General features: G+C 38.7%; 1 protein-coding gene across 1 annotated transcript in view; it reads right to left on the bottom strand.

Moving 5' to 3' along the window:
* ACSS3 (acyl-CoA synthetase short chain family member 3) overlaps positions 1 to 27546 on the bottom strand; it is a gene marked incomplete at both ends in the record, with an annotated part of 91854 nt that overhangs the window by 46316 nt on the left and 17992 nt on the right. The window contains 5 exons of the mRNA XM_082001959.1: positions 4937 to 5088; positions 18492 to 18587; positions 18697 to 18777; positions 21690 to 21830; positions 22127 to 22261. Of these exons, the coding sequence (XP_081858085.1) occupies positions 4937 to 5088; positions 18492 to 18587; positions 18697 to 18777; positions 21690 to 21830; positions 22127 to 22261 (605 nt within the window). The remainder of the gene's footprint in view (positions 1 to 4936; positions 5089 to 18491; positions 18588 to 18696; positions 18778 to 21689; positions 21831 to 22126; positions 22262 to 27546) is intronic.

Here is a 27546-nt window from a genome sequence, read left to right as displayed (position 1 = left end):
CAACTTCCACAAGCACAAGTTACTGGGAACTCTAATCGCTAAGGTAGGGACTCCTCCATCAGCTAAATATAACAACCTGAGAATGGTCTTATCTGTGAACTAAGCAGAAGTAACAACCCTAGAGGAAGCTATAATAATAACTTTGATATACAAAAATCAACTTACTGTAGATCTAGTTACAAACTTGTGAAACTCAGAAGATCTTGAAAAATGTTACCATGTTGAACTTGAATATGCAGATGAAAGAACTCAACTTCCTTAATTTGAGAACAGTGTTTCTGCCCACTCTCCTTTCTGACACCCCAAGATGGCTTGGAGCAGCTTCCTTCTTGGAAGAGAAGGCAGGGGGTCAAATGTATAAGCAGTTTTCACATCAAAGCACAGTTTTCTGTACTTATAAATTTACAACATCATTTTGGTAAACTGCTTTCTGAGTACACCTCCCACATTAGAAGATAATGATTATAATGATTGTGACCCCAATCGACATCTTGCACCTGAATGCTTTTTATTGTAAAGCACAAGCCATTGCTGATAATTACAGTTAATAGCTAACTAGGAGTCATAACACAGATAAAAGTTTATGACAGAAGTGAACAAAATATTGTGGATGTAAAAACCACAAACATGTATTTTATGAAAAGTTTAAGATTCATGTTGACATGCAGGGCATTTCTGCTATATGGATTGTTCTGTAATTAGGCATGCTAAACACAACTTTTCAGCTATGATGTAAAAATTCAATTTATGAATTCCTTAACCTGCTTTACACACTGCTGAAAAACTCTGTTAAGTGTCCTTGTTTTAAAAATAGGGCTATTAAAACACCAAGAATTTAAAAGACTTGACAAAAAAGTTAAGACATCATGTTATTCCCTGAGTCAAAACCAGAATGCCTCTCTTCTGAATTGCCAGCTTTAATAATCAGATTTAATAACACACAGGCTCAAGAGCAATCTTATGTTGCAAGAAGGAGAGGGATTAGCTCTTTGGCAAATTTACAGCACAAAACCATCAAAAAGAATACCAGAGCAAAGTGCCACAAGCCTAACAAAGTGTAATAACTATGGATTTATTTTCTCCTATCAAACAGTATAGCAAGAGAGATGGCAATGGTTATAAAATGTCCCACTCTGAACAATTTTGTAAGTCCACTTAAAACTTCAAAGCATGTCAACGCACCTGTTACTACTATCATCTATCACTGCAATGCAGTTAATGGGAAGAAAGATCTTAAAACCTCTCTGTTAAATATGTCATAAGCCATTCTTCTGCAAACCTAAATTCTTAACATAAAGTTCAGTGCAAACAAGCTTTTAGGCCCTATTCAGGAGTCCAGCAGAGCGGGCTTGAAGTATCACCTATAGATCAAGGTCCCTAGTGGCCCTGACACAATCTAAATTGTTCAATACAGCATGTAGATTTTGTTGTCACTCCAAGCACAAAAGAAATCACATCTCCAAACCATTTCCCAAAAGCAGGAGTGTTCACATGGGTAATAATATGAGCTGCACTTTTCCACATTAAAAGTTCACAAAAGTGTTTTTAATTCTGGAATGCATACACCAGTCTCTTTCTGGCAAAGAAAAACTCTATCTGCATCATGTTAAAGAAGCTTTTTCGCCTGAAAAGACAGCGAGGAAGGTTCATTTGCACTTCTTAACATAAACTGGAAACAAAGAACTCCTACTAATTCTTAATGCACCCTCAGACTGCAGACACCTAAACATGTTAAATAAATAAATAATATTTTCAGGTCTTCTGATTTTTCTCCATTGATGTGTGTGCTTTTTTTCCTTCCTGAATAGATTTTACCTTGGTCATGTGGATCCAAGCACTGGAGGTTTGGGTGACAGTCAGAGAGACACAGAACACACCTGAGCTGCAGCTCAGCTCCTGATGAAGGGGATGACGGGGAGCTCCACAAAGGCTCTTCATAAACACCGCTCAGGACTGCAACAGGAATGGCCATACATGATCTACAGCAGCACAGAATAGGAGGTGGCAGGCAGAACCGCATAACGTACTTCAATTGTCCTGAATTCTGCATCTTAATCACATATCCTCTAGCAGCATGTGCAAGACACCAATTATATGAGAAAATATTTTGTTCTAACAGTTTTGAATTTGCTACTTTAATTTCAAATCCTCTTGTTCCTGTTATGAGACTGAAAATGGGAGTTTCTAATCTACTTTATATTCATTACTTCTGCACAGTTTTTATGCAGTCTCATATTTCTTTCTAAAGCAAGTGCATTAATATCTGGTATCAGATGAACAAGCTAGAATCTCTAGATTCTCGATATAAAATGGCAGAACATTCACAATTGACCAGAAGTCAAGAAAGCCAAGTAAGCTATGAGACACAAACTGCAAATCATTACTTATATGTTAATCTAACCTGCTGAGCTGTTGTCCCATTTCATGCAAAACTGTCAGTTGTCAATAATTTGGAAATCAGACCTAGCCAGTTCAAACAAGTCAATTAAAGGATGAAGCGTGATTCCAAATATGAGAAGAGTTAATGGCTCAGTGTTACGGAGCTACCCCATGAAGATGAGAACAGATTCCAAAATCTGAACAGAATATGCTCAGGTATATGAGGGTCAGAGAACTTGGATGTTACTTGTTTTTCAAACACAACAGGCAGCAATATGATCAGACAGCCTGCTTAGCAGCACTGTGTGTTGTCAAAGGCCAGGTCTTCAGATCCTCTAGCAATATGTGGTTCAACACAGGTTGAACTGTTTTATCCTACAGTATTTAAACATCCCTTTTCCTGTTAAGCATTAGCCGTGTTTAAGACATTTGACATATTTTGTGTCAAACAAATTTCAAGATTTGACTCCAACAGCCAACAAGGAACTTGAAGCACACGCGCTAGAACTTTTGGAAACCGTACATATAATTTTGTGCATAGGCCAGTGAGGCCAGCATCAGTTCTTAACAGAAATTTATTTAACTTATGTCATTTCAAAAGAATGCAAGTCTGCTTATAATTCAGTTTACTCCTGTAAATCAAGTGCTCCCTTGTATACTAGAAGCTGGAATTGCCTACCAACTCTGTACCTTATCAGTAATTGTCTTTTTTAAGAGGATTTTTAAAAAGTGACATTGACCTTTATCAGTTTTTTAATAGAATTTTTCAGGAATGAAATGTACCATGGTGGAAACCTCTTTCAGGACTGCATTCCTGGACAACAACTCCTGTTTCGGAGTCTCTAGAGTAAGTAAGGATATATCCTAGCCCAGGCAGCAGAAAGACATCTCATTTCAAAGATTCTGCACCATGTTACAGAGAAGAAAGCATCATAGATCAAGTAAATGAATGAAAAGTAACACTGATTTCAAACTGAAAGATAGAATTCAATTGACCTTGGATGGAAAAGTCACCTGGAAATTTTAATCACCCGTTGGACTCCATTTCTTAACAACTGCAACTACGAGATATTAAATGCTGCACTAGAGAGTTTAGTATAGAGAAGTCACGTACCAGGGAATGACATGGCCCAAAGCTGAGTGAATTATGAGACAACTAAATCTGCAGACAAATGGAGAAGATCATTAACCATGCACTGAATAGGAATGATGAAATACCTTTTTACATCTGGAGCAACTGACATCAGCAAGAAAACTCTTATCTGGAATTCTCATTTGGCCAGAAAATGTGACAACTTACAGAGCAGGTTAGCAGATTTTCCACTAAATTAATACCCTAAAGACAGACTAAGTCATTTTACTTATTGCCTAAAAAATGCTGAAGAGCAGCAATTAAATTTTCTAGATCTGAATCACTTTCTTGTCAATAAACATCATAGAAGAATAGTGCATTAGGGTCTCAAATGAGCTTGTTTCCTATTTCAAGGAGGAGTAAGAATTGATGATAGCGCTCAGACAGAAGTAATGTAAAAAAAACCTCAGGAATAAATCCAGCTTACTAATAAAATAAAACTTTCCTAAGCTATTAAGAATGTAGAGGTCTAATGAAGTTACATGGCTTTGCATCTTCCTCTTCTCTTTGGACAAGTGTGATAAAAGATGTCTTATGACTGAATACTGCCTACACAGTCTGACACAGTACTTGTTTGATGCTGAGCAAATTATTCAACTTCAAGATCAGATGGGGTACAAAACCAAAAATTTTTCGTTTTTAGAATGTTTGCCGTAAGATACAAAAACTTGGTCTGTTGAAGTACTAAACACTCACAGCTGCAAGTCAGTGTGAGAAGCATTTTATTGATACAATGCTACTAATGCATTTTAACCATATAATGCTAAGAACTCAGTAGTTTAGCGGCTCAGACTGAATAGTCAAAACTAATAGAAGACTTTGACCTTAATCTCTCTATGCTTCAGCTTCCCATCTGCAAAATACAGATAATACCACTCTCTCACCTCACAGCGGATTTGTGAGGATGAACTCAGTCATGATTTTGAAGCATGCAGATAGTATAGGATAAACACCTTAAAAACAGTATGAGGTAGCAAATAGCTCAGTCTTTGGAGCACAGAACTATAAGCAGTAATTAACTTATGGGGAAATAAACAAAACATTGACTAGCTGCTGATTAAACGAACAATAAAGATCCTGTGCACTCAATGAAATGAGAGGTCATTGGGAAAACAGTACCCAGTACAGCATCACATAATCCAAGACTGTATTACAGGGTATAAGCACAGTGGAGTAAAATTAAGGTTGAGCAAGCAATCCTAACTCAGTAAGAGCTCTTAACCTTAGAGTCGTAATCTTTTTAACAGCTTTTATCTCCTCCAAAGTATCAATATAAATTTACAAGCAAATACATGTACACCTTAATTGTCAAGAACATATTTGATTCTGCTATACAGAGGTGGGCAAAGCCGCAGACACTCTGCTATTCTTAGTTCATCCAGCCTGTTTCTGCAAGAAACTGCTTTCAGTGTATCCTTAGTTCACCTTTTCAGAGAGTACTGCTTTCCCAAGGCTGCCTCAGGGTCCTGCTGACGGATTGCTCTAATTGCTGTTGGTGAAGTAAAGGCGGCAGCTACTTCATGCTCTGCTAGCACGCGGAAATAGGCACCAGCATCTGGCGTTCCCACAGGCTTCCCCTACGGAGAGAATAATTTAAAATGTCACAGGATAAAAATACTTCATAATTCCTTGACAGTTCAAGGCTTGAACACGTAACAGTAGCGGTAACACAGCAACAGAAATAATTTCAAGCAAGACTTCAAAGAAGGCTTTGTTAAAAATAACAACACTGTGAGTGTATTCACTTGTAGAAACATATTCACAAGTTTTGGGCACAATCTCTCACATGAACGCAGCACACACTACCCGCTACTTAAGAAAATACGACAAATGTACATGGGAATGAAGAGATAGCCACAAAGAGCTGTTATTACACTGGCAGCAGCGGGAGGCGTGTCCACATCTACCCTTATTGCGAAGCAGCCTGTAAAACACGCAGTCCCACTGAACTAGGAGCCTCTGGACACAGCGGCACTGCAGCTACATCCCGCATGCCCAGGCCTAGGGAACACAATGCCAGCTTTTTCCTACCTAGTAATTTCCTCCCAATTCTGGAAAAATTCCCACTTTAAACTGGCCTCTTGGCACCTTTGTGCTGTTACCCCACATGAAGACTGGAGAGAAGCCAAAGACCCTTTTTCTGTTTTCTGCCAGACTCTGGTCTGGCCTGTGGGTGGGTTTTTTTAAACTAAACATTGTCTGGAACTAGGGGGCATAGTCAGAAGATTTATATACAGAAGGTTGAGGACATTTATAAACAGAAGTAATCAGATGTGACAAATTGTCCAGCGGTAAGTAACAATAACAAAAAGTAATCAAAAATACTTTTCTGTCATGCTGCAAATATGAAAAGCAGCCAGCACAGGATCATATAATCCCATTCTCACTGTATGTAGTTACCACAGTGCATGAACCGCTCCATACCTATTGTGAAATTATGAAAAAATAATGTTAATGTAGAATGAGCTTTAGCTCTACAGGTATTGCCGTAACCTTTTCACTAGAAAAGCCACACTTGGAAGATGAACTTTGACAGAGCACACAAGTTAGGAGAGACATACACACTTTTCATACAGCAAACACAGCTCTGTCAATGCTTTATGCAAGAAGCCAGAAACACAGAGAAAGTTTCACTACTGAAATGTCACCATCTTTACAGCAGTTCACCAGTCACAAGACAAATTCATACTTTCACCATCCTTGTGTAAATGCAAATTTGGAATAGATAGATTAACAGGTCCTGTGGAAAAAAAAAGAGCACACAAAACTCTAATTGATACTCTTCATTCTACCAAGATGAAAAAGGAACATAGGCATTTGAATACCTTGAAGAATTTACTAAATCCACTATTTTTATTCTGGTAATGAGGCACTAGTTACACAGTAAATGTCTTTATGAAAACACACACTAATCAAGTTAGTTGCCCCGTCCCATCATAAAAAGCAGCACGCTGGCTGTGATGCAGGCTCACAGGAATCCATTGTTTCCCTCTCTCCCACCTGCCCTCCCCACTGCAACCACCTCCACGCTTGCTCTGCATCCAGCTGTACGTGAACACCAGCAAGAGCACCGACGAGCCATTCGGCAGATTTAAAGAATGCAGGACGGCCGAGGTTGGATACATACCACTGGCTTTGCAGCCCTACGGTGAGATACTGCTGGTGAGAGGAGTGCTGCAGCGGAGGATCACCATAAAGGAAAAAACACCAACACAAAACAGAATGCACAATTGAACAGCTTTTTTTTTTTTTTTTTAAAGGATGGAGAGGCAGTGAGAAGCAAATGGAGAGAAAATACACAAAAGAAACAGTCTCCAGCCAAAGCATCAGGGAGGAGTATCACCAATGCCAAAAACTCTTTTTGCTAATAGCCTATCCTAAATTACCGAAAAGAAATGCCGCTATTTGCTTGCCCAAAAAGTGAGTTATGTCCTTTTTTCTCTCAGATAATTCACAGTTCCCAAAGAAAAATCTTTTACCAGACTGCCTTTAAGCATCCTCCTTGCATACTTCTTCATCACAACTTTCATGTATTCATCAATATTGGTTCATTAACCTATTTATTCGAGTTCTTGTCATCTCCCAACAACATTGTATGTTCAGTATATCTGCAGATCCGCAACCACCTGGTTAGGAGTTCATATCGCTAACACTTAAACAAATGGTCTCAGACTGAAAAATTCTGTATTTCCATAAACTTCTCATTAATTAACTACGTAAGTGAACTAGCACCATTTGTAATCAACTTCAACAGCAACAAACCTAACTGTGGAACAATCTGAAATTGCTTAGTCTACCAGTAGCAAATATAGGCTGTTATTTTTAACCAAATGGAAATGTCCAGAGCCTATAAAAAGGCTGCATCCATACCTGAGCACACCCACCCCCTCCTAGGAGCTTGGCTGCTGATGCTCAAGGCCAGGTTTGCCATCGTGCAGCTCTGTAACCTTGGATCAGACCACTGGGAAAACAGCAGAGTTGTGAGAAGAGCCGAAAGGACCCTCCCCTTGCTCTGGAGGTGATTTACGCTCAGGCCCTCACCCTTGGTCCCTGCCCAAGCCAGGTCGCAGCCATGCCTGCACCTCCAGCAAGCTTGAGCCTGAGCCTTAGAGCATCTTCAACTCAAGCAGCTAAACCTTCAAGAGTGTGTGGGGAGGCATGCAGGGCTCCGACAAGTTGATATTTATATGTCACAGGTAAGCTGCAACAGCTTTGGTTTGGAGAAGTACCATTCTCATATCTAGGAGAAAAACAAATAAAACAGAAACGGTGTAAGGAAAGGAACAGAAATTTCCCCTGACGGTCGATAGGAAATAATACCCAAAGAATAAGGCAACACTTAAAAATATTCATTTAGGAAAAAACACTATCTGGCCCAGCTGTGAAATATTCTTACTGATTCTGCAGAAAAATTTCCCCAGTGCCTTGGCAGCTGTTCACAGTTTAACAAATGCATAAACAAAAAACGACATAAGCAAAACAAACCTGAGACAGGGCAAATAAATTTCAGAGCCCAAAAAAACTAAAACTAAAATCGCCAAAGAGAGTTCTCATTTACTACGCAAAAATTGTAAGTAGTACTGCAGGGTGCCATGAGAGGCTTATTACCACGTGCAAATTTGATTTTATAATGTTAGCAATATAAACTGTAAAGCACAGGGTAATTAAATTCAGAATATGCTGACAGATTGCTGACTCAATTGGGGACGATGAGCAAATGAGATGCTTCCACTGGATTTCTGCAGGGATCAGTTCAAGACCTGTTGTTATTCAGTAGTTGCATCAATACCGGAGATGAAAACTTATTTTTAAAGTTACTGGCAATGATACCTATGGTTGGCAGGAACTGAGAGCATGGTAAACAAGAACAAGGCAGTCAGAGAGGGATCTCTGCCTCACCTAGTTTAAAAAAGAAAAGTAGAAACAGACACTTCTTCTATCAGCTAGGAGGATTCAAATAGAAAAGACTTTCTTTTAATAACCTACCAGAAACTCTGAGACAGACAGATAGGAACGTCTTTCTGGAAGTACCCAGACTTAGCACGTAATTTATCAGATGTCTACCAGCTGAGCAGACACCCTCAGGCAGAATGTGTTGATGGATAATACATGATTATGAAAGAAAATTCATAGTCAGGCAGCAAGAATGATCAAGGGGATAAAAATGTTCTCCTATGAAGAAAGTCAGAAGCCATCAGGATGGGTTACTTGAGGAAAAAGACATATAAGACGAGCTATAATAAAATAACCAACAATGCATCAGTAACAGCTCAGCAATGCCTTTTCTGTCTGACTCCTAAAAACAAAGGGCTATGCAGTTAAAAGATAAATTCAAAATTATGAGGAGGAAATTCTCTCTTCATAGCAAATATTATACATAGAACTCATTGTCACTAAAACCTGCTGACACCAAAGCACACAAAAAATCCTGACACATCAGGATTCAAAAGGAAATGTTCATAGAGGCATTCGTCCTTCTGCTGCTGGCCCTGTTGCCAAACCTCCACTAAGGACTTGAGATGATACATCGTACTGAATTCGCCCACAAATACAGTCAGTATGGATGATGGCAGAAAGATCGCAAAACCAGCAAACTCCACAGGCAGTGCTTTCTTTGCAAGCTGACGATAATGGCTTACAGGAACTGTAGAAAGGCTGTATGCCCCTAAGTTGCTAATTGCTGTGCCACATGAGAGTAATTTTAAACCTGTTGCTGTTGCCATGCACCCTGCAGATTTGTTGCAACAGAGGGGACTAGAAGGACTCCAGCGAGCGTTGCGAGGAAGGCTCCACATGCATGGCAAGGTCTTGCTACAGCTCTGTGTGGGATCATAGCTCCTCCTCTGTCCTAGACCACTCAAATGAAGTCCTTAACACATGGCTCCTTGGCAAGCGTGGGCATCATCTTCCTTACCCTACCTCCAATTTGAAGTGCCAAGCACTGGAACTACAATGCTGCCTTTTTCCTGACATCACAGGATCACAAGTAGCAGCTTGACCTTCTCTTCACGCTGCCCTGATGCTTACAGCTTACAATCCCATTAGCAAGAGCAACCCAGAGGGGGCTGTGAGACTTCAAGTATTTTATTTATAGCTGAAGTTTGTCATGCCTTGGAGAAAAACAATGCAGATTATTAAAAAAAAAAAAAAACCACAAAAACAAAACCCACAAACCTTTCTATATTCAAAGGAATTCATTACTTTTTTCAAGTATAAATTGAAAGCATGTAGTTTCCATAGCAATCGTTAAAAGGACAAGTTGTCACCTACTAAGTAATTTAAAAATAAACAAATCACTTTAAGAAGTGACGGTATGAAGTCAGCACAGTTTATATTCAATAGTGGTTGTCCCTAGGCAAAGGAGATGAGGTGTTCTTTCCCCATACCTAAACAGCATACTGATACTGATACTCCCTAACCCAAAATCCATCATGAAGCAATCATTTAGGAAAAACTTTGACTGCAAGTTTATGAATATTTACCGTTAAAACAGTCTTCTGAGCAGAGGAAAAATTATACACTATTCCTCTTTGTAAACATTATTTTTCTCTGTGTGTATATTAGAAGCTTTCCTTTTCTTCCCATTTTTAATCCTCAAAAAGATGACACTAATGTCACGAACACTGTCTGAAGACTCAACTGGCTGCATCTCAGAGAAAGAAAAATGGGAAATGTACTATCACTGTTCAATAATGTTCTCACCAAGAGCAAAAACCACAAAGCAGTCACGTAGGTCAACCAGATATTAACTCAAATTTTTCTTTAATACCCATTGCTAAAGAAATAGGACTTTTACTCTTTTTAGTTTCCAAAACTAACATATTTTAAATTCATAGGTGCCTTTATAATGACAATAACCCATCTTGATCCCCATACATTCACACAAAGACAAAACTTCACTCTAAGACGATTATGTAACAGAGGCTGCTGAAGGAATCACCTTCCGCCCTGTTCCTTCTTCTGTCTTACTCTACACCTGATAGAATCAAAACCTCTTCATTGCAGAATTTATTTTAGTGATTCTCTTCTGCCAAATTCATAAAACAATTTTAATGTGGCCCAGTGTATCAGTGGTGAAAAATAGCTACTATAAAACTATCAGTGTTTTTCCTTTATGTCTGAGAAACTGCCATTTTTCTCACACTGCTTTCCTTTTCCGCTTAACTAGTGTCGTGGTGATGAGTTAATCCCTTTGGAATGAAGAATTTAATTAACATCTATTAGGTGTTGAAACATTAATTAGACTATTGTAATTTAATACTCAAGCTAGTATGATATTTGATTCTATAAATGTGCATTTCTGCTACTGGGTGAAGTTTTTGCTCCTTGTTATTCAGAATATCAGAAAAGTCAACCACAGCGGTCCCCAGCCTTAAAATTCTATGAGTTTAGTAGTAAATCACTGGGGTTTTTCCAGACAAACTACAAAATGGAACTCCTTTGTAATAGAATTAAACTTGAAAAGGAATAAAAACTGTTTTTCTTTTTTTTTTTTACTATTTCATTTCTATTTTTCTAGTGAAAGTTATTTATAACTGGAGTTCTCTGTTTAATTATTTGTAGAGAACCTGAAGCCACTGAAGCCCCCAAAATTGCATACCACAACTATACCGAGCATCTGGAGATGAAATAAAGATGGAGATGGGGTTTAAAAAATATCCAACATTGGGTAAATCGTGCAAGTTATAAAATCAGCCTAGAAAAGACCTCAGTTTCTTTCTTCTCCAAATTTCAATACACTCTGAATAGGTATGTTATGTGTTCACTGCCTTCAAAATTTCTTGATTAAAAAGCAAAGGAACTTAAAATAAGACCTTACAGTTCATAAAGTAGGATTCTAGAATTTTTTAAAAATATATATCAAAGCAACACTTTTTGACTAGTGAATAGAACAGTGGATAAATCAACTGAAAATTGTGGGAGGCTAAATATACTTAGAGATGTAAGAAACAGTCATGCACATAAGGGGGAAAAAGAGATTACTATCTATATAAGTATACTTACATAGCATGTAGGCTTACCTTCATGAGCACCTCTCTGCATATGGGAATGCAGATGTATGACACACACTGACACTGCAAGGATGAGCTCTTAGCAGCATATGCTGAGATTTCTCACACTCCTACACACATAAATAAGAATTTGGTCTCCAAAGTCTTCAGTTAAGACAGTTGACAGTTTATTATTTCACGTACTGCAAAACCAGCAGTGATCCTAACTAGAGGGCTATTATATACCGCAGAGTTAGTGATCTATGTAACAGTTTGATCTGAGAAGGCACAGTCCTGTGCTCTGCTTGTCCATCTCTTAACTTTGCCCTGAAGATCTATTCTGTGTGAGTAAACCCAAGTGAAGAAAGAACGCAAAGATTTCTAGCTTGTGTGTTAGACTGTATAGCAGAAAATTAACCTCACATATTGATCCATACTATCTAACACAAAAAATGTGATCCACTATAAGATCAGCAAAGAATATAGTCTTTTCCTAGAGTGTATTTCTGCTTCATAAATCTTGAACATACTTATTAACTCTGATTACCTACACAAATAATTTCAGTTGCTGAGAAAGTAGGTTCAAGATTGAAGGACAGCTCGTTAGTACTTAAATATAGCTTACAGTGATGTTCACACATCCTTTATAGGCTTGGCTTCCAGACAACAGAATAAGGTCAAAATAAGTTACAGGGTTTTTTGCTTAAGGATACTGAATTTCCAAATATTTCCACGGAGTCTTTACATACTATAAAGATGTAACACCAAATATTGTTACCACCTGACAGAAGAGGGACAAATGGAGTCCTCTGGGATTTGCGTGCAGCAGACAGACTATTCTTCCTCACCCTTTCACCTCAGGAAAAGGCAGGTGAAAAACGCACACCAAATACTTTAGTATGCAAAGCCATGCACACTTCAGTTAATTTTTCAGAGCTAAAGCTTGTTTCTTTTTTTCACAGTGGTCTCTTCTGCCCCACAATAATGCAGAAAAGAGTGTCCAGACTGTTTCTCTTCTTCACAGGAAAAATTATCTTTTTATGAGCAATAGAAAGAACACTGCAGTGAGTTTTCTTTCACAAGCAGTTAATTGAGAGCGTACATGACTTAACTCAAGATATTAAAATCAATCCACAAATTATTTAGAGAACCTTTAGGAGTTCTCACAGATGTATCCATGCTTGCCCCACATAAATGAACAACACACAGGAAGAATCTGACAAGCCTGACCTCTGGGATGAGGAAAAGGTATAGGACAGCTGTACAGTATGTGCACATGTACTACAAAATGTCACGAATCCACGCCTGCATCTGAAGTTATCTCCAAGTTCAAGTCTGCAAGTACATAGTGTTAGTTCTTCTGGAAATTTTTATCCATCTATACAAATGTATGTGCATATGTATGTATTTGAACACATGAATTGTGGGAAACTTACTGTACTCCCTTTTCCACATAAAGTTACTACGGAATCCTTTCTGCAAGAGAGTCTACTACATGAGTTTACCATGTTCTTTCACTTACCTGTTCCTCCTGAATTCTGCCTTTTTTCCTTTTCCTAGGACTTTGCCCTACCACTTTTAAACAAACTCCTTCCTCCTTTTTCTTTTTTTTTTTTTACAACTCTTTGATTAGTTTTAATTTGCAATATCCTAGAAATAACCTTGCTTCCTAATGCCCTTCAGACCTTGTACGTTCCACTGCATGATATGTCCCAGTATGCAGCCATATCATGCACTAAGAATCAAGCATCACTCCCCCAATCAGCAAGCTGACACTTGTCATTGACTCAAAAGCTTTCAGAAGTTCCACGGTGAGCCGGTTTGTAAATTCACAGAAGCAAGTATATTCCACCAGATTAGCACATAAGAGACTCTTCATAAAAGAGCTAAACATAAGCAATACTCAAACGAACGGCTGATTTTTATTGCCATAGTTGCATTATAGATATTCTCTGCATCATGTATCTCAGTAATGCATTCATTGCAAGCTTTCATGCTGAACACTAACATCAAGCAAGTCAGTAAACTTTATACAGACAGAAGGTACACTGAGTTTCAAATTAAGAATAACCATTTCTTCAGCTGCTGGAGTCATTGGCTGGGAGCATTAAGGCATGTGAGCTTCTCTGTCTTAGCCGTTTAGGGAAAAAAAAAAAACCCTTGTGCTTGTTTTTATCACTTTGTGTACTTTAATATTTAATAAAAAAATACTTGTTTCGCAAAACTGCTTTTCTGATTGAATATTAAAAAAATAAATTCAATGCCTAGAAGCTAAAAAACAAAGTTACGTGCCTCAGATCCTCCAGTTCTCAAAATGATGTGGTAGAAAAACATCCTGACAAAAGCTCATTTTCTGTTTCAACTTAACAGACTACTCAGAGTCTTTCTGTGAAAAGAATTTAACACTTCTGAAAGTTAACCCCGAAGTCAAAAGTTAATCACAAAGACAAGAACAAATTCCAAAACTCATTTTTAAGACGTCAAAACTTGCTTCCCTTTTAAACACTGCATTTTGTTTCTTATTTTTCATTTTTCTGTCACAAAAATTATAAACAACAGGATTTTGCACAAAGCAACATACACAGCTGTCAGCTAGACACAAGCTGCTGTTCCATGAGCGATTACCAATCTTCTTCCTACTACATGCACTAGTAAAAATAAACTTAGTACCATGTGAAATAATAACATGAAACATAAATGTGAGCACATACAGTGCCACAGACTTTGTTTACATAGCAAGCAGTGAGGTGAATTAGAGTGGATCAAACCATTTAGTGCCAATGCTTTTTACATCTTCCATTAGACATTATTTGCGGTTTATTTTAGACTAGACTTCGCCTTGCTCACTGGACCAAAAATGCAGTTCAAAGTTTTCTGATGGAAAGCTGTCCTACAGATCTCTGCTACCTTGAGTGAAGGCTCTTCTAGGAAGCGTCATGCTGTCCCTTTCATCTGTTTCATGCAGATGACAGTAGTGTGTCAGTTCACACATCACCAGTAGGCTCCACCACAAAATTTCTATAAGCCCTATATTTCATATCTCTGGTCACAGAATCAAAACATATACCAATGCCTTCTTGCCAAGAAGGGACAGGAGCATTCATGATGTCCTCAATGCCAGTGAGCATCAGTGAGAGCTGCTGCATACCCCTGCGCCCCACACCACAAAGTACACTCTGACAATGGGGCAGCACAGGCCTAATTTAATTGTGCTTTTACTGAATGCATAATGGTACCTCAATCTACATTTGGTCATCTGAAAGACACTGGGCTATGTGGGACAGAGACTGTGAAAATGTTTGCAACACCTTTACTTTTAGCCTGAACCATCTGTAAGGACATCTTTTGAGACCTTCCTTCAGCCTGAAACATTGAGCACAGCTTCTGCATTACATGTATGATCAATTCTCTGCTCTCTTTGTCACAGGTGGGGCATCCAACAATGCACCTTTGTCAGAACTTTGTCTGCTCCTTCACTGAAGGCAGTCATCAACCCACTAAGCATTCATGAATGCATGGAGTGGGATGGGAGCAATACCACTGGACATCAAGGTCTTTCAATCTGGCAAATGTTACACAACGGCTGAAAAGGAACTGATACCCAAAATCCCTCGGTTTTCCCCTCCTCCACACCCATGTGCTTCACACACTCCCTTGCTGCATTCAATCCATTTGTTTTGGATAAACTTGGCTAACCCAACTACGTCCTACCCCAGCCCACAGTGCCCTTCCCTTTATGACCTTTTCCAAGTGTGACTTGGGGCAAAGGAAGAGATCATATACTGCCAACAACCACCACCTTAACCACTGCATTTCAAAGAAATTGAATCATCCTGAATGGTATTTGTTGTACAAGCAGCTGATTGCAGGGCAGAGACAGGATATGACATGTGGGCAGAAGTAACAGCACCACTACCAGCACTGATTAGGTCCTTTATACACTGCATTTGAGGAGGGGAAGAGACCGTGCGGCTGGGGTTTTGCGCAGAAACCTAGGAGGGCTGTGTTATCAAGGCATGCTGTGTCCACAGCTTAGGCAGTTGCCTGGCTCACAGGCAGAGCTGGGATGGGACAAGTGGTCTCTGATGGAGCTTGCTGCTCCACAGAACTTCCCTCACAGCTCACGGGCCCTGGGGAGTCATGTCTCAAGGTGTAGCAGCTCTCCCAGACAATCCAGAGACTTACACCACCTTTCCACAGCTCTGCAACCGGTGCCCTAGTTCTACCAGAAACCTCCTAAACACAGTCCCATACTCAATACTTACATAGGAAAGGAGTACACACACTTACTTAGGTGGGCATCTGGACCACGGGTTTACAGTTCCCATCACCTGCTGTGGCACAATGTGGGCCAAGGGGCTGTTCCTGCATGTTGTTTTGCAGGGGTCCTCTGGGGTTGCAGGCATGCAGATGTGTGCAGCAGTGCAGGCATCCTTTTGCCTGGACTTTTCTCCCAGACTGTGCTGGTCCTGGGACAGGGTGTGGATGTCCTCATGAGCAGTGGGCTTGGCAGAGTGCTCTCCCCTTCCCTGATGATCTGTTCAAGATCTCTGCGGTAGGGGCACACACACCATGCCACCTGTGAAGCATGGTTGTCCCACCTCTTCAGGAAGATGGTTTTCATCTGCTTGAAATGAATGCAGCACCACTTGTCATTCATCTCCCACTTGGCAGCAACAGGGTGGTGCATCTGCTGAAGAAGCTTTTGGGCCTTTCAGAGCACATGCTGTCAAGCTCCAGGTTGCCCCGCTAGCTCAATATTCTGGGAGGCCAAAGCAACAGTTGTCACTATTGCAAAATGGAGTAGTAGGAAAGGAGGAATAATTTCAATCATGTTTTAAGAAAGATGTTGTTCATAAATGAGGAACAGCAAAAGAAATAGGGCTGGTGAAGAAATTGGAAGCCAAAGCTTGGAAGAAATAAAGGAGCAGCTGAAAGTCGGAACAAGCAGACATCTGGCAGGCATTAGAAAATACAAAGTCGCACATAGCATTTGGCCCTTTTGCATAGCACGAGAAGTACTTCGGAATAAGGTGGGAGCTCTTGACGTTTTTAAAGCTTTCTGTTGGCACATGCACTTTTCATTTCCTCTGGAGAACTTCAGAGCAATGCAGTCCCACTCATTGGAAGCTTTTATCCCAGGGGCAAAGCTTCTGTCTTAGCTTTCTCCGTAAAGATGTCATTCGTATGTCTAAAACCACTCTATGAACCAAATCAACAAGCAAGGTCAATCAGAGGATTTATTTCAGAATTGCACTACTGTTGTGATTTGAAATATCATGTAGACGCATGCCTAACGACCATTGCTTTTCTGGATTTGAGGATTCTTGACCTGCTTCAAGAGGCACCTCCTGCTTGTGTGAAGCTCACTTATAAGTTTATAGAGTGAACTTCAAGCAGTAAAGTATACTTCTAACTTCCAAAACAGGATGCAGGAAGCACTAGCCAGTTCTTCAGTGTTTGATGCAGTGGCATCCAAACAATTTTGGAGGCAACCTCACCTTACTACAACTGTTCATGCTTCTTCAGTATCCCCGTGATTCAGAAACATATTTACTCAAAATTCAGGCACAATCCCAGTACCAGCTACCCACCAACAGCAGTGTATAAGTTCGTAACAGTGAAGCACATGTCAATCAATACCAACTTAACTGGCTGTGCAAACACCAAAGGATTGCTCTGATAATGCTTGTTCCTGAAAACAGTAACAATCCATTTCTGTTTTAGTATGGTCATCTTCACTTGTATTGTGTATTAGCAGGAAAGTGGAGAAAGTTTAATCATAAGACACATTTCTTTATGCAAAACTTCTGCACTTACGATCGTCTGTAAACCAGTATGTTTCCACCACGTCATGCTGACTCCCCTGCTCCACAAACACTGGGTACAGATGGTGCTCTAACAACTGCTATATTCACAGTGTCATCAAAGTATCAGTATATTCACTATACTTTTGCAGTTCTCGTACGCTCTGCCATCAGTTACCATTAGATTTCCTTTAATGGTTCACATGTTTCTAATTACCACTACAAATCAACAGAGGTGATCAGCATACCACACCGGCAGAGCTAAAACAACTTCGGCCTCTAGCACCATTGAAAAAGACAGAAGAATTACCAGGTGGGCTTCACTCTGCATAGTGTTGGGAGAAGCTGCAATATATCCAGAATTCCTAATGTCAGGTGAATGCAGGCAATCAAGTCTCGGCATGCTTCAGAGCTATGTTGGTGCTTGTACATAAAATGTCTTTCGCTATCACTGATGGATACTGTATTCACTCCCTTAAGAACAAAGATGGTTCAAGCAACACTGTATCTTCTTGCCTGGCAATTAGAGAATCAACTATAACTTCTGAAAAAATAACAACGTAAGGCAGCATGATTGCTTTTTTGAGCACCAAAGTTAGGATGCAGCAGGCCACTCTAGTTGGCCCAGTCTCCTCTCCACGCCACTAAGTTTCATCCCCCAAGGAGAAGGGCCAAGCCCTGAATGTCATCTGAGTCTTGGCTTCAGGTGCCTTGAATGGTAGGGGGAGGAAAGAGGAGACAAGTCTCCTTAAGAGTTCTGGCACCAACCATAGAGCTTCCAATTGCCTCCAACTCAGATTCAGAAAGAATTTGTCATCTCCAGGCACGGAAAACACAACATCCACTCCTAGATCCATAATAGAGGTAGTTTAATGTCCTGTGGCTGAAGCCTCAGCAGCACAGGTACACTCCACCATCTGCCATTTCTAGGTCTGCTGTTTTGGAGTTCCTTGCCCCACTGACCATCACCAGTCACAGATGCAGTAGACAAGTTTGAAGAATAGTGAATTAAGTTTTCCTTAAGAATTACTGTAAGAGACAGAAGAGTATGAACACTGAAGATATATACACACAATTTAAACATATACGGCATGAAGAATGGACAAGCATAAACAGGATCATCAGGATCAATGGGAGGACATGCTGCCTTTTCAAAGGCTGGCTTTTTAGCATGGACCATACCTCATACAAAACTGTAGTATTCCCATGAAGGAGAGGTCCATAGCAAATGTAGGAATGACCAACAACCCAGCCTAAATCAGAAGCTGCCCACCACACCTAAAATGAAATAAAAACATAAATGGGGTGGGGGGGTGGGGGGTGGGGGGTGGGGGTGTGGGGGGTAAAGGAGTCCAAAAAAATTTACATTACATGTAAATAGAATTACCTCACCAGGTTTGAGTCCATATACAGCTGACATTGTCCAGTTCAGCATAACTGCATAGCCACCTGTTGGTCTTACAACACCCTAAATGAGAAAATTTGAATATTTAAGATTATTTGAGCGATGCAGTGATATTCCTGTCTTCAATGATATTTCTGTGGTTTTAGCAGTATGTCCTGGTTTCAGCCAAGATGGAGTTATTTTCTTCATAGAAGCTAGTGTGAGGCTGTGTTTTGGATTTGGGATGAGAAAATGTTGATAAGGTGCTGATGTTTTGAGCTGTTGCTAAGTAGTCAAGGACAATCCAGCTTCTCATGATGGCCTGCTAGCAAAAAGGCTGGGAGTGCATGGGAACCTGGCAGGGAACACAGCCAGGACAACTGACCCAGGCTGGCCAAAGGCATATTCCATATCATATGACGTCATACTCAGCATATAAAGCTGGGACGAAGAAGAATGAAGGGGTGGAGAGACATTCGGAGTTATGGCGTCTGTCTTCCCAAGAAACCGTCACGGAGCCCTGCTTCCCTGGAGATGGCTGAACACCTGCCTGCCCATGGGGAGCAATGAATGAATTCTTTGTCTTGCTTTGCTTGCGTGCGCGGCTTTTGCTTTACTTATTAAACTGTCTTTATCTCAAACCATGAGTTTCCTCACTTTTACTCTTCCGATTCTCTCCCCCATCCCACTGTGGAGGAGTGAACGAGCAGCTGCGTGGTGCTTAGTTGCTGGCTGGGGCTAAACCACGACACAGTAATAGACTTAGAGTTGTTTAATTCCAATACTCTTCACTTAAGAAAAGGATCCATTCTGACAAATACATGCTTACGCTAGCATTCCCACTGACGAAGTAATTTTGTAAAACAAGCAAACATACAATAAAACAAAAAACCCCAACCCAAGCCCTAGATGACAATAATTTTCAGAAGATAACTACCAAAGACTAAGATTCTCTCATTAAAATGAGATAGACAAATATGCTGACAAAAAAATAACAGATTGAGTATTTGCCTCCTGTGGCCATCTAAGTGCTAGGCGAGTTTCAAACTCATTGTCTAGCCTATCATCACTAGAAAAGAGGAGCAACTGTGGAGCAGCTGATACCTAAAATAACTGAGGTTAATTACTCCCTGAAATGTACCCCTCTTTCTGCATTGATTATTTTTAAAGATGTCAGAAAATTGGCTTAAACCAGATGTCTATTTTTGAAAGGTTTAATATCTAGCCTGAAGTATACATACGAATGCAAAAGGAAGAACATCCCAGTCTAAAAGAGGGATTCAAAAATTAGAACGAGAGATCATCAATAGCATCATGTACCCTGGTAAAACAGAAACTGGCTCTGGAACACCGTTAATAAGAAAATTTGAAATATTTTGTAATATTTGTATATTTAGTATACATTTCATCATCTTCTAGTACACTGTTTCTAGAAGAAAGAATTAAGTAAACTATGTCCTCATGTCCTGAACTAAAAGTCAGGTGAGATTCATCTGACCAAACAAATGTTTACAGTACACACATTACAATGCAGCTATCTGTCTGTGCTAGGCACAGTACATTCTCTTTATGTAGTTAATAGAATGAAATAGGCACTTTCAGGACTCATCCAAGAAAGGAGGGACTGTAGAGACATATTATCTCATTAAAATGGAGATTGCCACAGCAGAGGTTGGTTAACTAACACTTCACGAATTTCAGAAAGCAGATTGCCTTTGTTAGTCTCAGCTTCTAACTTAGTCCCTGCTCCGAGATTAACAAAACCTTTCTTATAAAGGTCATCACTGAGAAATTTCACTTGCATGACCATTTAAAAGCTAGTTCCTTAAATGAATAAAGAAGTTATTATATTCATTAAGTTACTCATTGTAGCTTAGTGCTAGTTGACACCGTCCCTCTTATAAGGGTGATTCATTCAAAATAGCCAAACAGTGAAGTAAACTTCTGAGAACTTTTATCTCTGAGATACTGTATTTTGAAACTAACAGTCAAGGAAAATGCCTGTTGTAACAAAGGATCTTATCTTGGACCTTTTAACAATGTAATTAAATGATTCGAGATACATATGTTGCTTTAAAGTGCCCACGTTCAAGGCAAAAGCAGAAGACATACTTCTCGGCAAACTGATGGGTTTTTTCCCCTTACCTCTCCATAGATTCTGAACTGTGTAGGCCACATCATTAAATAATTTTCTAGTAGTAGTCTAAGCACTGCCACATTCAGGGATGTGTGATGCTGTCTCTGAATTTGTGGTGGTGAAGCCCACCACCAGAAAATTATACTCAGCTTGTCTTTTACATTTTAAAAGAGAATTGTAAATACCAAGCAAATACTCAAGAGTTTGCTTTTACAATAAGATGTTTTAAAAATAGATCATTAAAACTAATTGGCATTTGAAAGCAAACGTTTTCAAAGAATGTCCTATGTCAGTTTTCACTTAATCAATCTAAACTTTCATTTTCATAGAAATTATATTCTTTGAACTGTTCAGTAACACAAGCCTTCAGAACATGCTTAATTCCATTTAATCTGTAATGTCATTCATTACATCTTATCTATGCGAAGATTACCTAATATGTAAATAATGAATAAGGAAAGACTATTCAGCAATAAATACTATCACACAAATGACACATTAACTAATCTTGCCATTAAGTGACTATACTACGATTTCTCGAACAGTTAAAACACAGAAGATATTAATGGATAAAAGACATTCTGCATTCTCCAAAGTTTATATTGCACAAATATTTTGAAGCAAATGCAGTTTATCTTTATAGTACTACTATTTAAATAAAGAAAGATGATTTATTCCTGGAAACTGACTTTAAAGTAGTCAAAGGTGAATAAATTAGATTAAACCATATCTGGCAATGTTTATCATTTATAGCACTGAGCACTGGCAAACATTTTCAACCTTTTTAATTAAGTATTTTCTCAAGTGGAACTGCAAATAGGTTGGTCACAGACACTTAAGACTACAGATAGCCCTTTACCTTGGGTAAGCCTGTTGTTCCAGATGTATAGAGAATATAAAGTGGATGATCTGAGGGAACAGAGACACATTTATAACAATGTGCTTTTGCAAGCTCTTCTTCCCAGTCAAGATCACGACCTGGGGCAAGAGGAACATGGCCCTGCACATTGTAAAATAGAGAAGTGTCAAAAGAAAAACAGATGGAATAAATGGAAGTGGGTTAAAAAACATGTACTATTCAATTTTCTGTACAGTACTATTCAATTTTCTGCACAGTAATCTCTGCTGCATTAGTTCTATTAACTATTTAAATCCTGCAAGTATAAAGTTCCCCCATAAAATTCAAAACCAAACTACAAACAGATACACCAAAATTTTTACTTGTAAAGAGAAAAGGCACATGCATTACATACATATCTGAAAGTTAACATATAAGCACAACAACTGTACACCCACCAAATTAGGTCGCATGTAAATGAGAACTTTCTCAGGTTTGCTCTGTACCCTTGCCAGTGCTCCTTCTAGGAGGGTTATGTATTCCACTTTCCTTTTTGGTTCTACTCCAAAACTTGCTGTTACAATAAGTTTGGGCTAAAATAAAGAAGTTAGATTGTTAATATATACATTTGCAATATATTTTATGTATGCAACCTAATAACATGTTTTCCATTAAATTACTTGATTAATGACACTCAATGTGTAAAATCTATCTTCACATAATTAGAAACAGAGTTTTAGACCCGTTTTCTAAGGAAATCAAGCTTGTGTGATCTTGCTGTCCACGCACCTGTTTTTTGTTCAGGAGCACACTAACAACTTCTGATGCTCCTCGTTACCATTTTCAACAAAATTTGAGTAAGAAATCACAGTATTAAGTTCTTTTAAGTTGCACAAAAATTAATGAACAGAGAGAAAAACCTATCTTCACCTTAGCCTCTCCATTAAGAAATAGTGGTACAGTGATGTCAACAATTATCTGTCCTGTTTAGCCTACTTTCTAATTATCTGCCTGTATGCAATGGCTTATTTCAAAACCAGCTATAGCACTTTGCTGCTCTTCTCTGGCCTGCAATTAAATGACATGGGAGGGAAAAATCAAGGAAAGGGGAAAAAGAAGGCAAACAAGAGATGACAAGAAACTAGAAATACAGGAAAATAATAAGCTGAAGTCATAAGGCACATAAGGGAAGTAAAACTAAAGTCTTTCAAGTGATGGGTGCAGGATTCAGGATGCAAAACCACTAAAAAAACAGATTTCCATAGTTCTGGGTTTTTTTAGAATAATTTCTATTTCCAAATGTGGATTTAGCATCTTTGTCATTAAATTAACCTCAGGTTTTGTGTAAGATTTCCTAAGTCAAGAAATCTGCATACAAAGTATCTTTACTTAGGTCCCAAAATCACTATTTTTATCTTGTATTTCAGGAAATAAAAGGTAGCACCAAAGAAACTATGTGTTCGAACACATTCTAATTGGAGAAGAATGACTCTTCAATCTCCTTGCTTTTGGAGTTTTAGAAGTATATTTATCTTATGCCACTCAGTTTGATCAAACTAGTTTACTAATTGTATGCATTAGCATAAATCTCATTAAGCAGGAACAAACCACAATGCCACAGTTAAGGCTGCATTAAACTCAGGACAAAAAGCACAGATTAAATTGTTTTCTTGTGCAACAATAAATTGCTTCCTGTCGAAATCTGCCATTCAGGGAAGTTTACTAATTAGTTTGTATTCAAAATAAAGATTTCAGATGAGCTTTAAAATTTCAGGTTTTGTCATCTGTCTCTTTTTGGATGCACTGATTTTAATAAAAGATGACACAATGCAATGCAGTTAAACTGAAAATTCATCTGGAGGCTACCCTGAAATTAGACTGTAATTAATGTAAGATATTAACACAGTTCTATTTAATTGTTAAGATGAAAGACTGTCATCAATGCCAAGTTTACAGTCATTTGTAAATAGTGCCACCTCTGCTCATCAACTACTTTGTATGCAGCAAGGAAGTCTAAAAATAACCAATACTAAATTGGCTAAGATGATGTATTTCCCAAGTAAGGGTACTACTTGGAAGCATCATGGATCGCTCTGTGCAAATCAAAGCCCCATAACTGCTGTTTTCTGGTGTTTTACCTCTCTGCCTACTGGCATTACTTTCCCTGCATCTCTGCTCCTATATTGCTTTTATACACCCATTTCCCACCTCTTCTGTGGCTCCATGTAGTCTTGCACAATAAGATCAGATAAAAATATAACTAGTTTGAAGAAAAAACAGGAAAGTTCAAAGGTGTGCTGGCAAAGGAATGCCAGCAATAGTAAGCAGTAGAGGAAAAAAAATTAAGTAGAAATTGGATAAAGAAAAACCTGTTAGTACCAGACCAACAATTTAATTCTACTGTAAAGACACCTCCTACAAATTCTTCTATAGGTTGTAACAGCATACACGGCAAAGATTAGAAAAAGCAATAAATACATTTTATTGGGCCAACTAATAAAGCTGCAAAAAGCCAAAACTGAAAACCAACTACCTTTGGGGCATAAAATGTCAGGTGTTTCATGATGAGGTCATGAGCTGGTGAGGGGTCTGGAGCACAAGTCTTATGGGGAGCAGCTGAGGGAACTGGGGTTGTTCAGTCTGGAGAAGAGGAGATCTTATCGCTCTCTACAACTACCTGGAAGGGGGTTGTGGCGACGTGGGTGTTGGTCTCGTCTCCCAACTAACTAGTGATAGAACGAGAGGAAATGGCCTCAAGTTGCGGCAGGGGAGGTTTAGATTAGATATTAGGAAAAATTTCTTTACTGAAAGAGTGGTCAAGCATTGGAACAGGCTGCCCAGGGAGGTGGTGGAGTCGCCATCTCTGGAAGTGTTCAAAAAACGTGTGCATGTGGCGCTTCAGGACATGGTTTAGGGGACATGGTGGCGCTGGATTAATGGTTGGACTTGATGATCTTGAAGGTCCTTTCCAACCTTAGTGATTCTGTGAGGTTTACAGAGAGATCCAGCACTCAGGCCCTCACTATTCAACACATAAAGCTCTTTTCTCTTTGAACTTCAGCCACACATCTGATCACCAGCCTATGCTCAAACTTACTTCATTTTTGTTGTGCCTCCCTCCTCCTTAAAAATGTTACACACTTTTTAAAGAAATCCAGTGCTTCTGCAGTCATTATATAGTTCTGCTGCACCTGCTGGTACTGCTCTGGCTTTGTGGTTAGATGATCCACATCGGATTGCCATGCACATTTAGTTCTGTCAGATACTATACAGCACTCTAAAGAAAGAGACCTGAATCATACCATACAAGTAGTTAAAAATAAAAATCAAGATACTGCATTCTAATCTACGATACATATTCCAAAAGCAAAGAGGGCTTTGAAAGAAGACAAGACAGGACTGCAACTATTATAAGGCAATTGTATATCTTACGTATCAGCAGTTGAGCTTGCTGCCTAATCCCTTGAAAGGTTGGATCATCTTATGATGAGAAGTAGGCGTAACCATACATAACCATACCTGTGTGCAGGAACAATGCCTTATTCAGAATAAACTATTAAAAATATTAGCTCGTTTTTTCAAGGAAATCTTATTAAAATCCCCAAATGTGTCCACTGTAAATAAGTGAGGAATATGGTATTTCTGACCTCAATGGAAGATAGTAACAGAGAGTTGTGAATAACTTTGATGTCTTGTACTACTTCAAAGAATTGCTGTTCACTTGCAAATCTTAATACTGTTTTAGTGAAGCATTTTCAAAAATCATGTGTAAAAAACTCCATTACTTGCCTTTTATTTTGCAGGGTTTTGACTTAAAATCTAAAAAGCCCTCTGGAATTGCTATATAATTATTGTGATTAAAAAAAACATGAGAAAATTTGGTCATTGAAGGTGCAGCAACTACCCTATCAAATAGGCATATAAGCACGTTGTTCTTAAACAGACGTCATGTTAATTTCTTAAACTATAGTTTGAGAAGTAGTAGATACTTTCTTCAAAAGTATCTACTGTTTCAATATTGCAAACTATATATTCCCAGATGCAGGTGAAAAGAAACATGACAAGAAATGCCTGTTCTCACACTCTGTATCACTTCATCACAATTCACCACAAAAGTCTGTAACTGCCAACACCTGACAAGAGTAAAAATTATCAGCTGCAGTACATTGCAGCGTTCCCAGGCCTATTTAAAATTAAAGAAAAATTAAGGCAAGCTGGTAAAATATATGTACCTTTTCATAGTCACCTGAAAGTGCTTGTTATTTCTTTCACTTAGATCTTCCAAGAAAATGTGAAGTTTGACCTTTCTTCCACAAGAGCATCTCACAGCCAGCTTTCCATTCCACATCTTTAACTTTTTCCAATTAATCTTACCAACATTAGGTCCTATATTGCAACGTCTAAACCAATTCACATAAAAGCCTAATAGAAAGGTTAGGGGTTTTTGAGATTGCTTCAATTAACTTCTGAGTTTAGCAGAATACCATCTATCACAGCTACTTATATACATATCTTAAAGAGAATCTCAATGCTGTGTAATTCACTTATCAAGAATACTTTACAGTATTGCAAAATTGGGTCATGTTTTGAAATTTAGATTGAGGATGTGCCTCTCCTCTTTACTTATACTTTCATTATATATCATATGGACCAAAAATCATCCAAAACACTTAGATGTGCCTTTTAAAGAGAAAAGAAAAAGGCAATGTAAATTAGGAATTAATCCATAGCTTGCAGCTCGTAATCCTATAGCTAACCCTCCAAAAGACTTGCTGTGTGACCTTGGGTAAATCACTTAAACTTTCTCTGTTTTCTTTTTAACATGTAAAGCAAGGATTATGGTTACAGTGCTATCTCCCTTTGCTCCTCAGAGAAAGTCCATTGGTTAATATTTGCAAAATAGTCTAAAAGTAACATGCTAGATGATTCATATTGTATCAACTTCCATTTTTAAAGTCTATAATTTTTCTTCTACATTGTTTTTCCCTAATCAAAAGCTTCTATGAGTTAAAATTATTTTTTATAGCTCATTGAAAAAGTGAGGGAGTGGGAAGAAAGACACAGAAAACTATGGAGTTGTCATTAAGTCCTCCCTCAGCTCTTTTTCACAATTCCAACAAACCATTTCAGCTGTTTTATTAACTTCCGCTTTGTTAAAACATCAAGAGAGAGGAGGGGGAATGCATTCAACTTCCTATTTACAAATATTCATAAAATTCAAGCCTTGGGGATCTGAAAAGCACTTCCGTACACAAAAATCTAAGTAAAAGTTCCAGAAATCCTGTGGAGTTTACCCTGCATAATGTTTTGGCTTATACACCTAACCAACACAATTCAGTGATAGATGGCTACCATTGATGGTCTGAATGATCCAGGTGACTGATCAAAATGACAGAGATTTCTGTCTTGTCACTGGTAGAAAACAAGAACAGCAACTTCCAGTACAAACATTGTTAGCTGATTTGAAACTAATGCATACACAAGCTACTAATATGCACGTATAAGCTACTAAGTAGGTTATTAAAGTACTATTTTCATTTTCACTTACAAAGACTTACATAATGCTTCATAAACAAGTTCAATGTGTGCCAAATGTGGAAGCCTTTAAAGCATTCCCCTCTATTAATTATGTTCTCTGCATAGTCACTTAAGACAACTGGTTCCCTAGCTGCCTTGATTCGAATACAAATTAGATGAAGTAGCTATGTAGCTGAAAAACGTACTACCTAATATGTATAAAGATAAAGTAAACCAATGAAGTCATTTAGGGTTGGCAGCATTTTCCTCATACGCTTCAGTAAAATGCTGGGTGAAAGGCAAATTTTAAGGTGATGCTTTGTAGACAAAGATTGACAAATGGGAGAAGAAAGTATGCTCT

This window comes from Phaethon aethereus (genome assembly GCF_964289735.1).
Source record: "Phaethon aethereus genome assembly, chromosome: 1".
Taxonomy (NCBI): Eukaryota; Metazoa; Chordata; class Aves; order Phaethontiformes; family Phaethontidae; genus Phaethon; species Phaethon aethereus.
The sequence above is the reverse complement of the archived record's forward strand: the minus strand, read 5'-3'. Positions and strand labels throughout refer to the sequence as shown.